The following is a 19,044-nucleotide window of genomic DNA, read 5'->3' on the forward strand; positions in this document are numbered from 1 at the left end:
TAAAACATTTTCTTTTCAACAACTCCATCCGACATTTCCACAGGTTACACATTCAATGCAGATATTCATTTCCAAATTTACACAGAATCCCTTATTTGGAGTCTCTCTCTCTCTCTCTCTCTCTCTCTTACCTGTTCTTGTAGCTGTGATAGCTGCACCTTTCTCAGCTTAACCTCCAGTCTAGTAGACACTCCAGTAGTTCCCCATGGGGGTCCAGCACCAAGCTTGTGATCACCATCTCTTTTATCTGCCCCCTCCAACCTGAGGGACCAAACAGACATAACAGGCATCTCCCTGAACCAATAATACAAAGGACAGCTCAATGCACAATGTTGCAAACCCCAATAGGATCGATGCACTCAAGAGACAGTTTTCAAAATCATTCTGCAAAGTATCAATTTGAAGTAACTTCTGGAACATTGTCCATCTGCAGATCACCCTGAGCCGCCCAGACTGGCAGGCACCATTCAAACCGAAACCGAAAGCAGACAAGGGCTGAGCAATACTGACAAATCTCTCTCACTATTTTTATTTAAGTTGCTGCATATTCCAAAATGCAGATTGTATTAGTTAAAGTTAGGAATCCTACAGAAATAAACATTTTGGATAAAATATTTTTGATAAAGCACTCAGAGTCAGTTTGCAAAAACATTCTGCAAAGTATCAATTTGAAGGAACATGGGGAACTCCTGGAGCAGATCACCCTGAGCCCAGACTGGCAGGTGTTTAAGTTGCAACATATTCCACCACAATGCAGATTCTCTTAGATAAAGTTATGAATCCTACATTAATAAATCTTTATTTAAGTTCCCACTTATTCCAAAATGCAGATTGTATTAGTTAAAGTTAGGAATCCTACATAAATAAATCTTTATTTAAGTTCCCACTTATTCCAAAATGCAGATTGTATTAGTTAAAGTTAGGAATCCTACATAAATAAATCTTTATTTAAGTTCCCACATATTCCAAAATGCAGATTGTATTAGTTAAAGTTAGGAATCCTACTTAATAAATCTTTATTTAAGTTCCCACATATTCCAAAATGCAGATTGTATTAGTTCAAGTTAGGAATCCTACATCAATAAATATTTATTTAAGTTGTTTATGTATTCCAAAATGCAGATTGTATTAGATAAAGTTTTTGAATCCTACATCAATAAATATTTTTGATAAAGCACAAGACTTGTTTATTCTTTATCCCATCAGCAATAAAACGGGCACGTTTTGTTTTAATATCAACAAATACTTTTTTCAAATAATAAATATTTTAAAAACATTTTCTTTTCAACAACTCCATCCGACATTCCAAAATGCAGATTGCATTAGTTAAAGTTATCAATCCAACATAAATAAGTATTTATTTAAGTTCCCACATATTCCAAAATGCAGATTGTATTAGTTAAAGTTATGAATACTACATCAATAAGTATTTGTGATTAAATATTTTCGATAAAGCATAAGACTTGTTTATTCTTTATCCCATCAACAATAAAACGTGCACGTTTTTTTTTAAATATCAAAAAATACTTTTTCAAATAATGAATAATTTAAAAACATTTTCTTTTCAACAACTCCATCCGACATTTCCACAGGTTACACATTCAATGCAGATATTCATTTCCAAAATTTACACAGAATCCCTTATCTGGAGTCTCTCTCTCTCTCTCTCTCTCTCTCTCTCTCTTACCTGTTCTTGTAGCTGTGATAGCTGCACCTTTCTCAGTCTAGTGGGACACAGACACGCTCCATGAGGATCCAGCACCAAGCTTGTGATCACCGTCTCTTTTATCAGCCCCCTCCAACCTGAGGGACCAGACAGACATAACAGGCATTTCCCTGAACCAATAATACAAAGGACAGCTCAATGCACTGTGCTGCAAAACCCAATAGGATCGATGCACTCAAGAGTCAGTTTGCAAAATCATTCTGCAAAGTATCAATCTGAAGTAACTTCTGGAACATTGTCCATCTGCAGATCACCCTGAGCCGCCCAGACTGGCAGGCACCATTCAAACCGAAACCGAAAGCAGACAAGGGCTGAGCAATACTGACAAATCTCTGACTCCTTATTTTTATTTAAGTTGCTGCATATTCCAAAATGCAGATTGTATTAGTTAAAGTTAGGAATCCCACATAAATAAACATTTTGGATAAAATATTTTTGATAAAGCACTCAGAGTCAGTTTGCAAAATCATTCTGCAAAGTATCAATTTGAAGGAACATGGGGAACTCCTGGAGCAGATCACCCTGAGCCCAGACTGGCAGGTGTTTAAGTTGCAACATATTCCACCAAAATGCAGATTCTCTTAGATAAAGTTATGAATCCTACATTAATAAATCTTTATTTAAGTTCCCACTTATTGCAAAATGCAGATTGTATTAGTTAAAGTTAGGAATCCTACTTAATAAATCTTTATTTAAGTTCCCACATATTCCAAAATGCAAATTGTATTAGTTAAAGTTGGGAATCCTACATAAATAAATCTTTATTTAAGTTGCTGCACATTCCAAAATGCAGATTGTATTAGTTAAAGTTATGAATCCTACATAAATAAATCTTTATTTAAGTTGCTGCATATTCCAAAATGCAGATTGGATTAGTTCTAAGTTATGAATCCTACATAAATAAGTTTTTATTTAAGTTCCCACATATTATAAAATGCAGATTGTATTAGTTAAAGTTATGAATCCTACATAAATAAATCTTTATTTAAGTTGCTGCACATTCCAAAATGCAGATTGTATTAGTTAAAGTTATGAATCCTACATAAATAAATCTTTATTTAAGTTGCTGCACATTCCAAAATGCAGATTGGATTAGTTCTAAGTTATGAATCCTACATAAATAAGTTTTTATTTAAGTTCCCACATATTGCAAAATGCAGATTGTATTAGTTAAAGTTAGGAATCCTACTTAATAAATCTTTATTTAAGTTCCCACTTATTCCAAAATGCAGATTGTATTAGTTAAAGTTAGGAATCCCACATAAATAAATCTTTATTTAAGTTCCCACTTATTCCAAAATGCAGATTGTATTAGCTAAAGTTAGAAATCCTACTCTCTCTCTAATTCTCTATCTCCCTCTAATTCTCTATAATTCTCTATTATTTCTCTCTTTCCAAATCTATTCACTCTCTCTCTCTCTCTCTCTCTCTCTCTATAATTCTCTCCCCCTCCTCTAAATTATAAAAGATAAAACCTACTTTGCCCAATGTGGGTTGTTTTTCTCTCTCCCCCCTCTCTCTCCCCCCTCTCTCTCCCCCTCTCTCTCCCCCCCTCTCTCTCTCTCTCCCCCCTCTCTCTCCCCCCTCTCTCTCCCCCCTCTCTCTCCCCCCTCTCTCTCCCCCCTCTCTCTCCCCCTCTCTCTCTCCCCCCTCTCTCTCTCCCCCCTCTCTCTCCCCCTCTCTCTCTCCCCCCTCTCTCTCTCCCCCCTCTCTCTTTCTCTCTCTCCTTCCCCTCTCTCCCTCCTCTCTCTTATAAAAGATATTTTATAAATGAAAGCTCGTGGCTTTTTGAGTTTGTTTGTGCATGACTCTCTCTCTCTCTCTCTCTCTCTCCTCTCTCCCCTTCCCTCTCTCTCTCTCTCTCTCTCCCCTTCCCTGTCTCTCTCTCCACCTCTTGCTATTAAAAGATATTTTATAAATTAAAGCTCGTGGGTTTTTGAGTTTGTTTGTGCCTGTGTGACTCTCTCTCTCTCTCCCCCTCCTTTCTCTCCCCCTCCTCCCTCCTCTCCTCTTTCCCCCTCCTATCTCCCCCTCCTCTCTCTCCCCCTCCACTCTCTACCCTCCTCTGTCTCCCCATCCTCTCTCTCTCTCCCTCCTCTCCCTCTCTCCCTCCCTCTCTCTCCCTCCCTCCCTCTCCCTCCCTCTCTCAAACTCTCCAAAGCGATCTCAACTTTATTTCAGTTCTCAATGTCGCCCGTCGGACGGGCAGCTAATTGATAATTGGTGGGATTGCTGATCCTTGGGGAAGTTGTGTGGTTTTTCTGTATCTGGCAACAAAATGGCCGCCACATGTGCTCGCTGTATCTGGCAACAAAATGGCCGCCACATGTGCTCGCTGTTTCTGGCAACAAAATGGCCGCCACATATAACATATAACATATAACAACTACAGCATGGAAACAGGCCTGTCCGGCCCTACCAGTCCACGCCGACCATTCTCCCTGACCTAGTCTCATCTACCTGCACTCAGACCATAACCCTCCAATCCCCTCCTATCCATATACCTATCCAATTTACTCTTAAATAATAAAATCGAGCCAGCCTCCACCACTTCCACCGGAAGCCCATTCCATACAGCCACAACCCTCTGAGTAAAGAAGTTCCCCCTCATGTTACCCCTAAACCTTTGTCCCTCAATTCTGAAGCTATGTCCCCTTGTTGGAATCTTCCCCACTCTCAAAGGGAAAAGCCTACCCACGTCAACTCTGTCCGTCCCTCTCAAAATTTAAAAAACCTCTATCAAGTCCCCCCTCAACCTTCTACGCTCCAAAGAATAAAGACCCAACCTGTTCAACCTCTCTCTGTAGCCTAAGTGCTGAAACCCAGGCAACATTCTAGTAAATCTCCTCTGTACCCTCTCCATTTTGTCGACATCCTTCCTATAATTTGGCGACCAGAACTGCACACCATACTCCAGATTTGGCCTCACCAATGCCCTGTACAATTTCAACATTACATCCCAACTTCTATATTCGATGCTCTGATTTATAAAGGCAAGCATACCAAACGCCTTCTTCACCACCCTATCCACATGAGATTCCACCTTCAGGGAACAACGCACAGTTATTCCCAGATCCCTCTGTTCCACTGCATTCCTCAATTCCCTACCATTTACCCTGTACGTCCTATTTTGATTTGTCCTACCAAAATGCAGCACCTCACACTTATCAGCATTAAACTCCATCTGCCATCTTTCAGCCCACCCTTCCAAAAGGCCCAAGTCTCTCTGTAGACTTTGAAAATCTACCTCACTATCAACTACTCCACCTATCTTAGTATCATCTGCATATTTACTAATCCAATTTGCCACACCATCATCCAGATCATTAATGTAAATGACAAACAACAGTGGACCCAACACAGATCCTTGGGGCACTCCACTAGACACTGGCCTCCAACCTGACATACAATTGTCAACCGTTACCCTCTGGTATCTCCCATTCAGCCATTGTTGAATCCATCTTGCAACCTCACTATTAATACCCAACGATTTAACCTTCTTAATCAACCTTCCATGTGGAACCTTGTCAAATGCCTTACTGAAGTCCATATAGACAACATCCACAGCCTTGCCCTTATCAATTTCCCTGGTAACCTCTTCATGTGCTCGCTGTTTCTGGCAACAAAATGGCCGCCACATCTGCTCGCTGTTTCTGGCAACAAAATGGCCACCACATGTGCTCACTGTTTCTGGCAACAGAATGGCCTTCTGAGGCAGAGAATCCCAGATTCACAACTCTCTCTGACTGAAAAAGTTTCTCCTCATCTCCATTCTAAATGGCCGACCCCTTATTCTTAAACTGTGGCCCCTTGTTCTGGACTCCCCCAACATTGGGAACATGTCTCCTGCCTCTAATGTGTCCGACCCCTTAATAATCTTGTACATTTCGATAAGATACCCCTCGGTCTTCTAAATTCCAGCGAGTATAAGCCTGGTCTATCCAGTCTTTCTTCATATGAAAGTCCTGTCTTCCCAGGGATCGATCTAGTGAACCTTCTCTGTATGGTAGCGCAGCGGTAGAGTTGCTGCTTTACAGCAAATGCAGCGCCGGAGACTCAGGTTCGATCCTGACTACGGGTGCTGCACTGTAAGGAGTTTGTACGTTCTCCCCGTGACCTGCGTGGGTTTTCTCCAAGATCTTCGGTTTCCTCCCACACTCCAAAGATGTACAGGTATGTAGGTTAATTGGCTGGGTAAATGTAAAATGTAAAAATTGTCCGTAGTGGGTGTAGGATAGTGTTAATGTACGGGGATCGCTGGGCGGCACGGACTTGGAGGGCCGAAAAAGGCCTGTTTCCGGCTGTATATATATGATATATACTCCCTCTAAGGCTAGAATGTCTATCCTCAGATTAGGAGACCAAAACTGCACACAATACTCCAGGTGCGGTCTCACCAAGGCCCTGTACAACTGCAGCAGAACCTCCCTGCTCCTAAACTCAAATACTCTTACTATGAATGCCAACATACCATTCACTTTCTTCACTGCCTGCTGCACCTGCACGCTTGCTTTCAATGACTGGTGCACCATGACACCCAGGTCACGTTGCATCTCCCCTTCTCCTAATCGGCCACCATTCAGGTAATACTCTGCTTTCCTGTTCTTGCCGCCAAAGTGGATAACCTCACATTTATCCACATTATATTGCATCTGCCATGCATTTGCCCACTCGCCTAATCTATCCAAGTCACTCTGCAGCCTCCTAGCATCCCCCTCGCAGGTAACACTGCCACCCAGCTTCGTGTCATCCGCAAACTTAGAGATGTTGCATTCAATTCCCTCGTCCAAATCATTAATATATATTGTAAATAGCTGGGGTCCCAGCACTGAGCCTTGCTGGAACCCCACTAGTCATTGCCTGCCATTCCGAAAAGGACTCGTTTATTCCTACTCTTTGCTTCCTGTCCGCCAACCAATTCTCTATCCACCTCAACACTGAACCCTCAATACCGTGTGCTTTAAGTTTGTACATCGACTGGTTCACCCTTATCCACTCTACTAGTTACATCCTCGAAAAATTCTATAAGATTCGTCAGACATGATTTGCCTTTGGTAAATCCATGTTGACTTTGTCCGATGATTTCACCACTTTCCAAATGTAATGCTATCATATCTTTAATAACTGACTCTAGCATTTTCCCCACTACCGATGTTAGGCTAACTGGTCTATAATTCCCCATTTTCTCTCTCCCTCCCTTTATAAAAAGTGAGGTTACATTAGCTACCCTCCAATCCTCAGGAACTACTCCAGAATCTAAAGAGTTTAGAAAAATTATCACTAATGCATCCAGTATTTGTGAGGCTACTTCCTTAAGCACTCTGGGATGTAGCCTATCTGGCCCTGGGGATTTATCGGCCTTTAATCCATTTAATTTACCTAACACCACTTCCCGACTAACCTGGATTACCCTCAGTTCCTCCATCTCATTAGACCCCCGGTCCCCTGCTATTTCCGGCAGACGGTTTATGTCTTCCTTAGTGAAGACAGAACCAATTGGTCTGCCATCTCCTTGTTCCCTATGACCAATTCACCTGTTTCCGACTGCAAGGGACCTACATTTGCCTTAACTAATCTTTTTCTCTTGACATATCTATAAAAGCTTTTGCAGTCTGTTTTTATGTTCCTTGCCAGTTTTCTCTCATAATCTATTTTCCCTTTCCTAATTAATCCCTTTGTCCTCCTCTGCTGGACTCTGAATTTCTCCCAGTCCTCTGATATGATACTTTTTCTGGCTAATTTATATGTTTCATCTTTTGTTTTAATACTATCCTTGATGTCCCTTGTTAGCCACGGATGCACTACCTTTCCTGGTTTGTTCTTTTGCTAAACTGGGATGAACAATTGTTGTAGTTCATCCATGCGGTCTTTAAATGCCTTCCATTGCATGTCCACCGTCAACCCTTTAAGTATAAATTGCCGGTCTATCTTGGACAATTCATGTCTCATACCCTCAAAGTTACCTTTCTTTAAGTTCAGAACACTTGTTTCTGAATTGACTTTGTCACTCTCCATCATAATGAAGAACTACACCATATTATGGTCACTTTTGCCCAAGGGGCCTCGCACAACAAGACTGCTAACTAACCCTTCCTCGTTAGTCAATACCCAGTCTAGAATGGCCTGCTCTCTCGTTGGTTCCTCGACATGTTGGTTTAGAAAACCATCTCACAAACATTCCAAGAAATCCTCTTCCTCAGCACCCCTGCCAGTTTGGTTCACCCAATCTATATGTAGATTGAAGTCACCCATTATAACTGCTGCACCTTTAGTGCACGCATTTCAAATTTCCTGTTTGAGTGCACGCATTTCTAATTTCGCTGTTTCTGTCAACAAAATGGCCACCACATGTGCTCGCTGTTTCTGTCAACAAAATGTCCGCCGCATGTGCTCGCTGTTTCTGTCAACAAAATGGCCTTCTGAGGCAGAGAATCCCAGATTCACAACTCTCTGACTGAAAAAGTTTCTCCTCATCTCCATTCTAAATGGCCGACCCCTTATTCTTAAACTGTGGCCCCTTGTTCTAGACTCGCCCAACATTGGGAACATGTCTCCTGCCTCTAACGTGTCCAACCCCTTAATAATCTTATATGTTTCGATAAGATCCCCTCTCATCCTTCTATACAAGCCTAATCGCTCCAGTCTTTCAACATATGACAGTTCCACCATTCTGGGAATTAACCTAGTAAACCTACGCTGCACGCCCTCAATAGCAAGAATATCCTTCCTCAAATTTGGAGACCAAAACTGCACACAGTACTCCAGGTGCGGTCTCACTAGGGCCCTGTACAACTGCAGAAGGACCTCTTTGCTCCTATACTGAACTCCTCTTGTTATGAAGGCCAACATGCCATTGGCTTTCTTCACTGCCTGCTGTACCTGCATGCTTCCTTTCAGTGACTGAAGCACTAGGACACCCAGATCTCGTTGTACGTCCCCTTTTCCTAACTTGACACCATTCAGATAATACTCTGCCTTCCTATTCTTACCACCAAAGTGGATAACCTCACACTTATCCACATTAAACTGCACCTGCCATGTATCTGCCCACTCACACAACCTGTCCAAGTCACCCTGCAACCTCATAGCATCTTCCTCACAGTTCACTCTGCCACCCAGCTTTGTATCATCTGCAAATTTGCAGTCTGCAGTCGCTCCAGTCTTTCGACATACGACAGTCCCGCCATTCCGGGGATTAACCTGGTGAACCTACGCTGCACGCCCTCAATAGCAGGGACGTCCTTCCTCAAATTTGGAGACCAAAACTGCACGCAGTACTCCAGGTGCGGTCTCACCAGGGCCCTGTACAGTTGCAGAAGGACCTCTTTGCTACTAAACTCAAACTAGGAGACCAAAACTGATCTATTGTGTACATGGTTGGAGGTGTGAATGTAAAACAAGGGGCCGAAGCTGCCTTCATGTCTGGTTACTCCAATGTGATCATCACTTCTATTGTGTAGCCCTGAGCTCTGGAATAAAGTGGAGATAGGTTTGGAGAGTTTGAGAAAGGGAGGGAGGGAGGGAGGGAGGGAGGGAGAGGGAGAGAGAGAGAGAGAGAGAAACGGGGAGAGAGAGAGAGATTCACCCACGTACAAACAAACTGAAAAAGCTTTGAGCTTTAATTTATAGAAACAGAAACATAGACAATAGGTGCAGGAGGAGGCCATTCGTCCCTTCGAGCCTGTACGCACCGCCATTCAATACGATCATGGCTGATCATCCAGCTCAGTAACCCGTACCTGCCTCCTCTCCATTACCCCCTGATCCCTTTAGCCACAAGGGCCACATCTAACTCCCTCTTAATGCACGGTGGTATTTGCTTACTAAAATGGCGGGGTAGCTTACTGAAATGGCTGGGGCAGAGCGCACAGCTGGCGTGGTTTGCTTACTAAAATGGCGGGGGTTCTTACTGAAATGGCGGGTTTCCTTACTGAAATGGCGGGGTTGCTTACTAAAATGGCGGGGGCAGAGCGCACAGCGGCGCGGATTGCTTACTAAAATGGCGGGAGGAGAGTGCACAGCAGCGGTATTTGCTTACTAAAATGGCGGGGTAGCTTACTGAATGGCTGGGACCGAGCGCACAGCGGCGGGGTTTGCTTACTAAAATGGCGAGAGGAAAGCGCACATCGGCGGTATTTGCTTACTAAAATGGCGCGGTAGCTTACTGAATGGCTGGGACAGAGCGCACAGCGGCGGGGTTTTCTTACTAAAATGGCGGGGGTAGTGGAGCGGCGGTATTTGCTTACTAAAATGGCGGTGTAGCTTACAGAATGGCTGGGACAGAGCGCACAGCGGCGGGGTTTGCTTACTAAAATGGCGGGAGGAAAGCGCACATCGGCGGTATTTGCTTACTAAAATGGCGGTGTAGCTTACTGAATGGCTGGGACAGAGCGCACAACGGCGGGGTTTGCTTACTAAAATGGCGGGGGTAGTGGAGCGGCGGTATTTGCTTACTAAAATGGCGGTGTAGCTTACTGAATGGCTGGGACAGAGCGCACAGCGGCGGGGTTTGCTTACTAAAATGGCGGGAGAGAGCGCACAGCGGCGGTATTTGCTTACTAAAATGGCGGTGTAGCTTACTGAATGTCTGGGACTGAGCGCACAGCGGCGGGGTTTGCTTACTAAAATGGCGGGGGCAGTGATAGCGGCGGGGATTGCTTACTGAAATGGCTGGGACAAAGCGCACAGCGGCGGGGTTTGCTTACTAAAAGGGCGGGATGGCTTACTAAAATGGCGGGGGCAGAGCGCACAGCGGCGGGGTTTGATTACTGAAATGGCGGGGGGAGAGCGTATAGCGGCGGGGTTTGCTTACTAAAATGGCGTGGAGGGAGCGAACTGCGGCGGTATTTGCTTACTAAAATGGCTGGGAAAGAGCGCACAGCGGCGGGGTTTGCTTACTAAAATGGCGTGGGCAGTGAGAGCGGCGGTATTTGCTTACTGAAATGGCGGGGTTTGCTTAGGATTCCTAAGTTGAACTGATACAATCTGCATTTTGGAATATGTGGCAACTGGAATAAATATAGAGAGTCAGAGAGAGAGAGTGCACTTGCCTCTTTTATTGATTATGGGATAAAGAATAAACAAGAGTTGTGTGTTTTATCCAAAATATTTATTAATGTAGGATTCATAACTTGAACAAATACATTCTGCATTTTGGAATATACAGCAACTTAAATAAATATTTATTTATGTAGGATTCAGAAATTGAACTAATACAATCTGCATTTTGGAATATGTAGCAGCTGGAATAAATATAGAGTCAGAGAGAGAGAGAGAGGGAGAGAGAGAGAGAGAGTAAGGCAGAGACAGGGGACAGTGCTAACATCCATCCACAGAACAGAGGGACAACTGGTATAAACTTGCCTCATTGTCTGGAGTGGCTTCCAAATCAGTAGATACTGGGATCTGAAGGCTACGCTCCAAAGCCCCCATTCTGACCACAACCGACTGACTAGCTAATTAATTTATTGCATCGTATGGGAGGCATATTCGCAATCTTGTTTTACTCCTGTACAATGACAATAAAGATATATTGTATTGTATTGTATTGTACAACTGCAGAAGGACCTCCTTGCTCTTAAACTCAAATTAGGAGACCAAAATTGCACACAATACTCCAGGTGTGGTTTCATAAGTTATTTAAGATAATTAGGCGATTGGACACATTAGAGGCAGGAAACATGTTCCCAATGTTGGGGGAAGTCCAGAACCAGGGGCCACACAGTTTAAGAATAAGGGGTCGGCCATTTAGAACGGAGATGAGGAAGAACTTTTTCAGTCAGAGAGTGGTGAAGGTGTGGAATTCTCTGCCTCAGAGGGCAGTGGAGGCCAGTTCGTTGGATGCTTTCAAGATAGAGCTGGATAGAGCTCTTAAGGATAGCGGAGTGAGGGGGTATGGGGAGAAGGCAGGAACGGGGTACTGATTGAGAATGATCGGCCGTGATCGCATTGAATGGTGGTGCGTACAGGCTCGAAGGGCTGAATGGCCTCCTACTGCACCTATTGTCTATTGTCACCAGGGATTAGACAAGTTAGATGCAGGAAACAAGTTAGGTGTTTCAATCTGTGTGCATTGGCGTGTCAATCAGTGTGCACAGGCGTGTCAACCAGTGTGCACAGGCGTGTCAACCAGTGTGCACAGGCGTGTCAACCAGTGTGCATAGGCGTGTCAATCAGTGTGCATAGACGTGTCAATCAGTGTGCATATCTCTCCCAGCCAGGGGAGAAAAAGCGCCTCTGATTGGCCGCCGCGCCCAAGGCTATGGCGTCATCTGTTGCCAGGGGTGGAAAGAGGCCTTTGATTGGATACCGCGCCATAGCGCGCATCGTCATCTGTTGCCGGGGGGCAGACGATTGGCCGACGTCTCCTGTTGCCGGGGTGTAAAGGGACCTCTGATTGGCCACCACGCCCATGTCAATGGCATCATCTGTTGCCGGGGTAGAACGGGACCGCTGATTGGTCGCCGCGCCCATGCCTATGGCGTCATCTGTTGCCAGGACATAAAAGGGATGTCTGATTGGCTGCCGCGCCCATGTCCAAAGCGTCATTTAGTGCTAGGGGAGAAAGAACGCCGCTGATTGGTCACCACGTCACAGCGCATTGCGTCATCTGATGCTAGGGAGAAAGAGCACCGCTGATTGGCCGCCGCACCCATTTCTATAAAGGTCATTTAGTGCTAGGGGAGAAAGAACGCCGTTGCTTGGTCTGCGCGTCACAGCGCATGACGTCATTGATGCTAGGAGAGAAAGAGCACCGCTGATTGGCCGCCACGCCCATGTCAATGGCGTCATCTGTTGCCGGTCTACTCATAAACACCTCGATCCGTGACCATATCACCCCCCCCCCCCCCCCCTTTACAAACTCCACTGGCTCCCCATCCCCCCCCCCCAGAGAATCCAGTACAAAATCCTCCTCATGACCTACAAAGCCCCTCCATAACCTGGCCCCATCCTACCTGACCGACCGCCCTCCCTCCCTCCCTCCACAGGCACACTCCCCACCCACCCGCCTGCACCCTCCGCTCTGCCGCCCGCTGCCAATCTCCTATCATCCCCCCCACATCCCGACCAAACTCAGTTCCAGGGCTTTCTCCATCATAGCTGCTCCCACCCTATGGAACTCACTACCCCAAACCGTCAGAGACTCCCCCACACTCACCACATTCAAAACATCACTGAAGTCTCACCTGTTCAGTACTGCCTTCAACCGTTGAAGGTCACCTCACCTTCTGTCTCCTTTCTCTGTTCATTTATTTATTTACTTATTTATCTATTTATTCATTTCCCTATGTTCTCTAAATCTCTGTAAAGCGTCTTTGAGTGTATGAAAAGCGCTATATAAATAAAATACATTATTATTATTATTATAGTGTCAGGACCCATCTAGGAGTGTTTATGGTTACACATGGTGTCAGGATGTTGCCAGCTGTGTGTGGGATTACACATGGTGTCAGGATGTTGCCAGCAGTGTGTGGGATTACACATGGTGTCAGGATGTTGCCAGCAGTGTGTGGGATTACACATGGTGTCAGGATGTTGCCAGCTGTGTGTGGGATTACACATGGTGTCAGGATGTTGCCAGCAGTGTGTGGGATTACACATGGTGTCAGGATGTTGCCAGCAGTGTGTGGGATTACACATGGTGTCAGGATGTTGCCAGCAGTGTGTGGGATTACACATGGTGTCAGGATGTTGCCAGCAGTGTGTGGGATTACACATGGTGTCAGCATGTTGCCAGCAGTGTGTGGGATTACACATGGTGTCAGGATGTTGCCAGGAAGTATGTGAGGCTTCACTATGCACACATTCTCACCTGGGTGTGCACAGGATTTCACAGATCTCTTCCACAACCTGATGCATTGCCAAAGCCTTGTACAATTAACGCCTGGAGGAATTGAAATAATACAGAGTAAACAGTGGGTGTAGGATATGTTAGAGTTCCTCCTGAATAGATTTTAAATTCTCTTCGATCTCCCCAAGATTTTTCTTCATTCTTTTCAGAATCCTCTTCTCTTCCTCCCGGATATCTGCCAGTACCCGCTGCTCTTTCTTAGTGAGAACCTGGTGCAGTTCAGCAAACTGGGATGTGATCTTGGACTGAAGGTTGTGTGACTGTTCCTGTGAAATGAAAGGTGAAGATCAATATTTCATGTCACTGATTATGATGATTCCTCACGTCTTTACTGGTGACATTTGACCTGTGCATTTTTATTTGCTTTGGCAATTCAATAGTTTTTCTAAATGCTTCTAAAATATCGTGAGGGTAATCTTACAACCCATCAATCCTCTACCCCTAATGCAATTCCCAGCTGCCTATTCCTTCTCACGTGTCCATTAATTCCCATTTATCCATCCACCACCCTCTAGTGGGGTGCCGCAAGGCTCATTGCTGGGACCGCAGTTATTTACAATATATATTAACGATTTAGACGAGGGAATTAAATGTAATATCTCCAAGTTTGCAGATGCCACAAAGCTGGGCGGCAGTGTGAGCTGCAAGGAGGATGTTGTGAGGCTGCAGGGTGAGTTGGATAGGTTGGGTGAGTGGGCAGATGCAGTAAAATATGGATAAATGTGACGTTATGCACTTTTGTGGCAAGAACAAGAAGGCAGATTATTAGATTGGGTGTCCTTGTTCATCAGTCACTTAAAGTTAGGATGCAGGTACAGCAGGCAGTGAAAGTAAGCATGCAGGTAGAGCAGGCAGTGAAGAAACCTAATGGCATGTTGGCCTTCATTGTGAGAGGATTTGGGTTTTGGAGCAAGGAGGTCCTACTGCAGGTGTGCAGGGTCCTGTTGAGACCACACCTGGAATATTGTGTGCAGTTTTGGTTTCCTAAATTAAGGAAGGACATTCTTGCTATTGATGGAGTGCAGTGTAGGTTCATCAGGTTAATTACCGGGATGGCAGGACTGACACATAATGAAAGAATTGGTCGACTGGGCTTGTATTCACTGGAACTTCGAAGGATGAGAGGGGATCTTATAGAAACATGTAAAATTCTTAAGGGATTGGAGAGGCTAGATGTGGGGAAAAATGTTCCTGATGTTGGGGGAGTCCAGAACCAGGGGTTATAGTTAAAGAATAAGGGGTAGGTCATGATCATATTGAATGGTGGTGTTGGCTCGAAGGGCCAAATGGCCTACTCTTGCACCTATTTTTCTATTTTCTGTTTAGGACTGATATAATAATAATAATAATAATATATTCCTTTATTCGTCCCACACAGGTGAAATTTACAATGAGGTGAGGACAATTATTTCACCCAAAGAGTTGTGGATCTATGGAATTCTCTGCCTCGGAAAGCAGTGGAGGCCAATACCCTGGATGTTTTCAAGCGTTAGATGTAGCTATTTGGGCTCACGGAATCAAGGAATATGGGGGAAAAGCAGAAACGGGGTACTGAATTTGGATGATCAGCCATGATCATACTAAATGGCGGTGCTGGCTTGAAGGGCCGAATGGCCTACTCCTGCACCTATTGTCTCTGCAGCGCCCGAGGCCAGGATCGAACCCGGTCCCCAGAACTGGGAGACAGCAGCAATACGTGTGTCAGTCACTGCGCTGCCCTGTTATTACACACATCACAGGGATCAAACCTGCACAAGATCAGGAAATCGAAACTTATAGCCTCACCAGAACTCCAGAAATCTTCTCTTTCTGTTGCTGCTCCATTTGCTGGATCCCTGATTTATCTTTTGTGAGAGACTGGATGGAAGATTTCACCTGATCCTGGAATTGTGTTTGGGAATCAGAAAATTAAATGGTTGAACAGTAAAAATTGAATTAAACAATGATGCGTTTAAAATCGGTTTGCTTTTACCTTGTGGTTTTCAACAGCTTCTTTAACCGGCATGAAGCTGTGAGACTTGTGTTCCCGCCCAGCTGCACAAACCAGGCAGATCAGCTTCTTATCAGTTTCACAAAACAGCTTCAGTTCTTCCTGATGTTCCTCGCAGTGAAGTTTACTTTCCTTCTCTGGAATTATTTCCCGATTCAGGCTCAGTGTTCGAGCTTTCTCAGCCAGTCTAACTAAGGCCCGATTCACCCTGAGGGTGCGGTCTGTAAACTCCTCTCTACATTCCGGGCTGGAGTTTCTCTCCTCCCTGTCCCAACTCTGTGTGATACAGGAGGCAGAAGTTGTGCCCGCACTCCAGTGTAACCGGATCGGTGAAGAAATCCAGGCAGATGGGACAAACTATCTCCTCCGCTAAACTCTCGACCTGGTCTTTCGAAGCCATTGTAACTCCGCCACTTCCTGGTTCAAAACCTTTGGCGCAGCTGCTGAACCCTTGCAGTATCGGGGCACGGCTGAGGGGAGGCGGAGCTCAGCCCCGTCAATCACAGCCCTGACCAATAAGTGGATGCTATTTGATACAAGCTGCCTGTAAATTTCATTCCCTTAAACTAAATACATCAGTGTTTCCCATCGTGAATTGTTCATTATATTAGGCTGCACAATGATATTATATCCACAGCAAACACTGTCATTTCATTTAACAGTCTCATGTGCAAACTTGTCGTATGTTGAAAGGCTGGAGCGATTGGGCTTGTATACACTGGAATTTATAAGGATGAGGGGGGGTCTTATTGAAACATATAAGGTAATTAGGGGATTGGACACATTAGAGGCAGGAAACATGTTCCCAATGTTGGGGGAGTCCAGAACAAGGGGCCAAAGTTTAAGAATAAGGGGTAGGCCATTTAGAACGGAGACTAGGAAGAACTTTTTCAGTCAGAGAGTGGTGACGGTGTGGAATTCTCTGCCTCAGAGGGCAGTGGAGGCCAGTTCGTTGGATGCTTTCAAAAGAGAGCTGGATAGAGCTCTTAAGGATAGCGGAGTGAGGGGGTATGGGGAGAAGGCAGGAACGGGGTACTGATTGAGTGATCAGCCATGATCGCATTGAATGGCGGTGCTGGCTCGAAGGGCTGAATGGACTACTCCTGCACCTATTGTCTATTGTCTATTGAATTTAACTCAATGAGCCAATTATACTCTATCGTCACATGAACCAAGGGACAGTGAAATGCTTTGCTTTTGCTTGCAATCCGGTAAAATACAGACCTCCCCCAGGCAGTACAGAGAGAGTCGCCACGTTTCTGGGGCCGACAAAGTTGCGGGATGTTTATGGAACTGTCTATATTTCCCCGCAGCGGCGAACCAGGTCCCGCCGCACGAGGCAGCAGGCGCCCCCCGCGCCGCCCCCCTTCCCCCTCGGCTCTGATTTTTGCACAGTGGGGGCAAATTTCAAGGGTCATGTTTTATCACACAGCGTGGTGGGTGCCTGGAACGTGCTGCTGGAGTGGTGGCATTGCATAGTCTGATCTGGGCTGAAGGGACTGATCTAGTTCTTTGTGGCCATCAACTAAACCGACAGGTTCATTATAGCTCCCATTCCCAGCTCCTCCCCCACAACCATTAGGTTCTTGGACCGACCTGCACTTCCCGCGTTTGGCCCATATCCCTCCAAACCTGCCCTATCCATGTATCTGTCCAACTACTTCATAAACGTTGTGATAGTCTCTGCCCAACTACCTCCTGCAGCATTTCGATTTATTCACAAAATGCTGGAGTAACTCAGCAGGTCAGGCAGCAACTCGGGAGAGAAGGAATGGGTGACGTTTCGGGTCGAGACCCTTCTTCTCTCCCGAGATGCTGCCTGACCTGCTGAGTTACTCCAGCATTTTGTGAATAGACAATAGACAATAGGTGCAGGAGTAGGCCATTCAGCCCTTCGAGCCAGCACCGCCATTCAATGCGATCATGGCTGATCACTCTCAATCAGTACCCCGTTCCTGCCTTCTCCCCATACCCCCTCACTCCGCTATCCTTAAGAGCTCTATCCAGCTCTCTCTTGAAAGCATCCAACGAACTGGCCTCCACTGCCTTCTGAGGCAGAGAATTCCACACCTTCACCACTCTCTGACTGAATAAATCGATTTGTACCAGCATCTGCAGTTATTTTCTTATGCCTCCTCCAGCAGCTCGTTCCATATACCCACCACCCATATTGTGTTACCCCTCAGGTTCCTATTAAATCTTTCCACCCCCACCTTAAACTTATGTCCTCTGGTTCTCGATTCCTCTACTCTTGGCAAGAGACTGTACATCTTCCCGATCTGTTCCTCTCGTGATTTTTTAGTCCTCTCTAAGGTCACCCCTCATCCTCCTGCGCACCAAGGTAGAGAGTTCCAGCCTGCTCAACCTCTCCTGATAGCTCGGGCCCTTGAGTCCTGGCAACATCCTCGTAAAACCTCTTTCCCTCTGATTATGCGCACTCATTATTGCAATAACAGGACGTTGCATTGTCGATAAACCGCCGTTCATCACAGATGGGGATGTTTAGAATTGCACAACGCTCAGGTTTGTTGACTTCCCATCAGCGTCTGAAGCAATGGAAGCCTGATTGGGGCAGGCACTCCACCAGCAGGCGCAGTGGAGGATAAGCCCATGTCAGCATCAAACACGTTGAAGTGGAAATGGTGAAGGGCATCAGGCTCCTTGGCGTAAATATCATCAACGATCTATGGCGGATCAACCACACTGCAGACACAGCCAAGACGCCGCACTGACACCTGTACTTCATCAGTGGACTGAGGCAATTCGGCATGTCGCCAAACATGTGGTCAGGACAAGACAGTCTGAGCTATAGGCAGAGATTGAGTAGGTTGGGACTCTATTCCTTGGAGTGCAGGAGGATGAAGGGTAACCTTATAGAGCTGTATAAGGTCATGAGAGGAATAGATTGGGTGAACAGAGTCTCTTGCCCAGAGTAGGTGATTCGAGGACCAGACGACTTAGGTTTAAGGTGAAGGGGAAAAGATTTAATAAGAACCTGAGCGGTAACTTTTTGGCACAATGAGTGGTGGATTTGTGGAACAAACTGCCAGAGGATGTGGTTGAGGCAGGGACTATCCCATCATTTAAGGAGCAGTTAGACAGGCACATGGATGGGCCAGGTTTGGAGGGATATGGACCAAAAGCTGGGACTAGTGTAGCTGGAACATGTTGGCTGCTGTCTCACTCTATCATTCTATTACTCTGGCAAACCTCCAAGATTCACCATAAAATGCGCACTGTCTGTTTACGTCACAGCTTGGTTTGGGAAAAGAGCGCGAGAAATTTCAGAGAATTGTGGATGAGGCCCTGACCCGACTCAATCTGCACTTATTTCTGTCTCGGAGAAGCAGACAACATAATCAAATACGTCCCACCCCGGCCATTCCCTTTTCTCCCTGCTCTTGTTGGGCAGAAGGTACAGAACCTTGGAAGGGCGCACTGCCAGTCTCAGGTGCAGCCTCCTCCCCTCTGTTATCG

At 45.5% G+C, this 19,044-nt stretch overlaps 1 protein-coding gene across 1 annotated transcript; it reads right to left on the reverse strand.

The window, feature by feature from the left end:
• Nucleotides 1-13,657: 13,657 nt before the first annotated feature.
• LOC144589755 (zinc-binding protein A33-like) lies at nt 13,658-18,313 on the reverse strand. The gene is made up of 4 exons (XM_078394854.1): nt 18,130-18,313; nt 15,550-15,611; nt 15,363-15,458; nt 13,658-13,843 (listed from the first exon to the last, which is right to left on the reverse strand). Exons 1-4 carry the CDS (start codon nt 18,311-18,313, stop codon nt 13,658-13,660), a joined length of 528 nt encoding a protein of 175 aa, XP_078250980.1.
• Nucleotides 18,314-19,044: the final 731 nt, after the last annotated feature.

The sequence above is a fragment of the Rhinoraja longicauda genome, unplaced genomic scaffold (assembly GCF_053455715.1).
Source record: "Rhinoraja longicauda isolate Sanriku21f unplaced genomic scaffold, sRhiLon1.1 Scf000072, whole genome shotgun sequence".
Classification (NCBI taxonomy): Eukaryota; Metazoa; Chordata; class Chondrichthyes; order Rajiformes; family Arhynchobatidae; genus Rhinoraja; species Rhinoraja longicauda.

What these genes read in the sequence shown, in the direction of transcription:
- LOC144589755 (XM_078394854.1), bottom strand. Translation starts at nt 18,313, where the DNA reads ATGAAGTACAGGTGTCAGTGCGGCGTCTTGGCTGTGTCTGCAGTGTGG. An exon ending in GGAGTGCCTGCCCCAATCAG is followed by an intron (nt 15,612 to 18,129) that starts GCTTCCATTGCT and finishes TGGTTTGTGCAG; the next exon opens with CTGGGCGGGAACACAAGTCT. An exon ending in AGAAGATTTCTGGAGTTCTG is followed by an intron (nt 13,844 to 15,362) that starts GTGAGGCTATAA and finishes TTCATTTCACAG; the next exon opens with GAACAGTCACACAACCTTCA.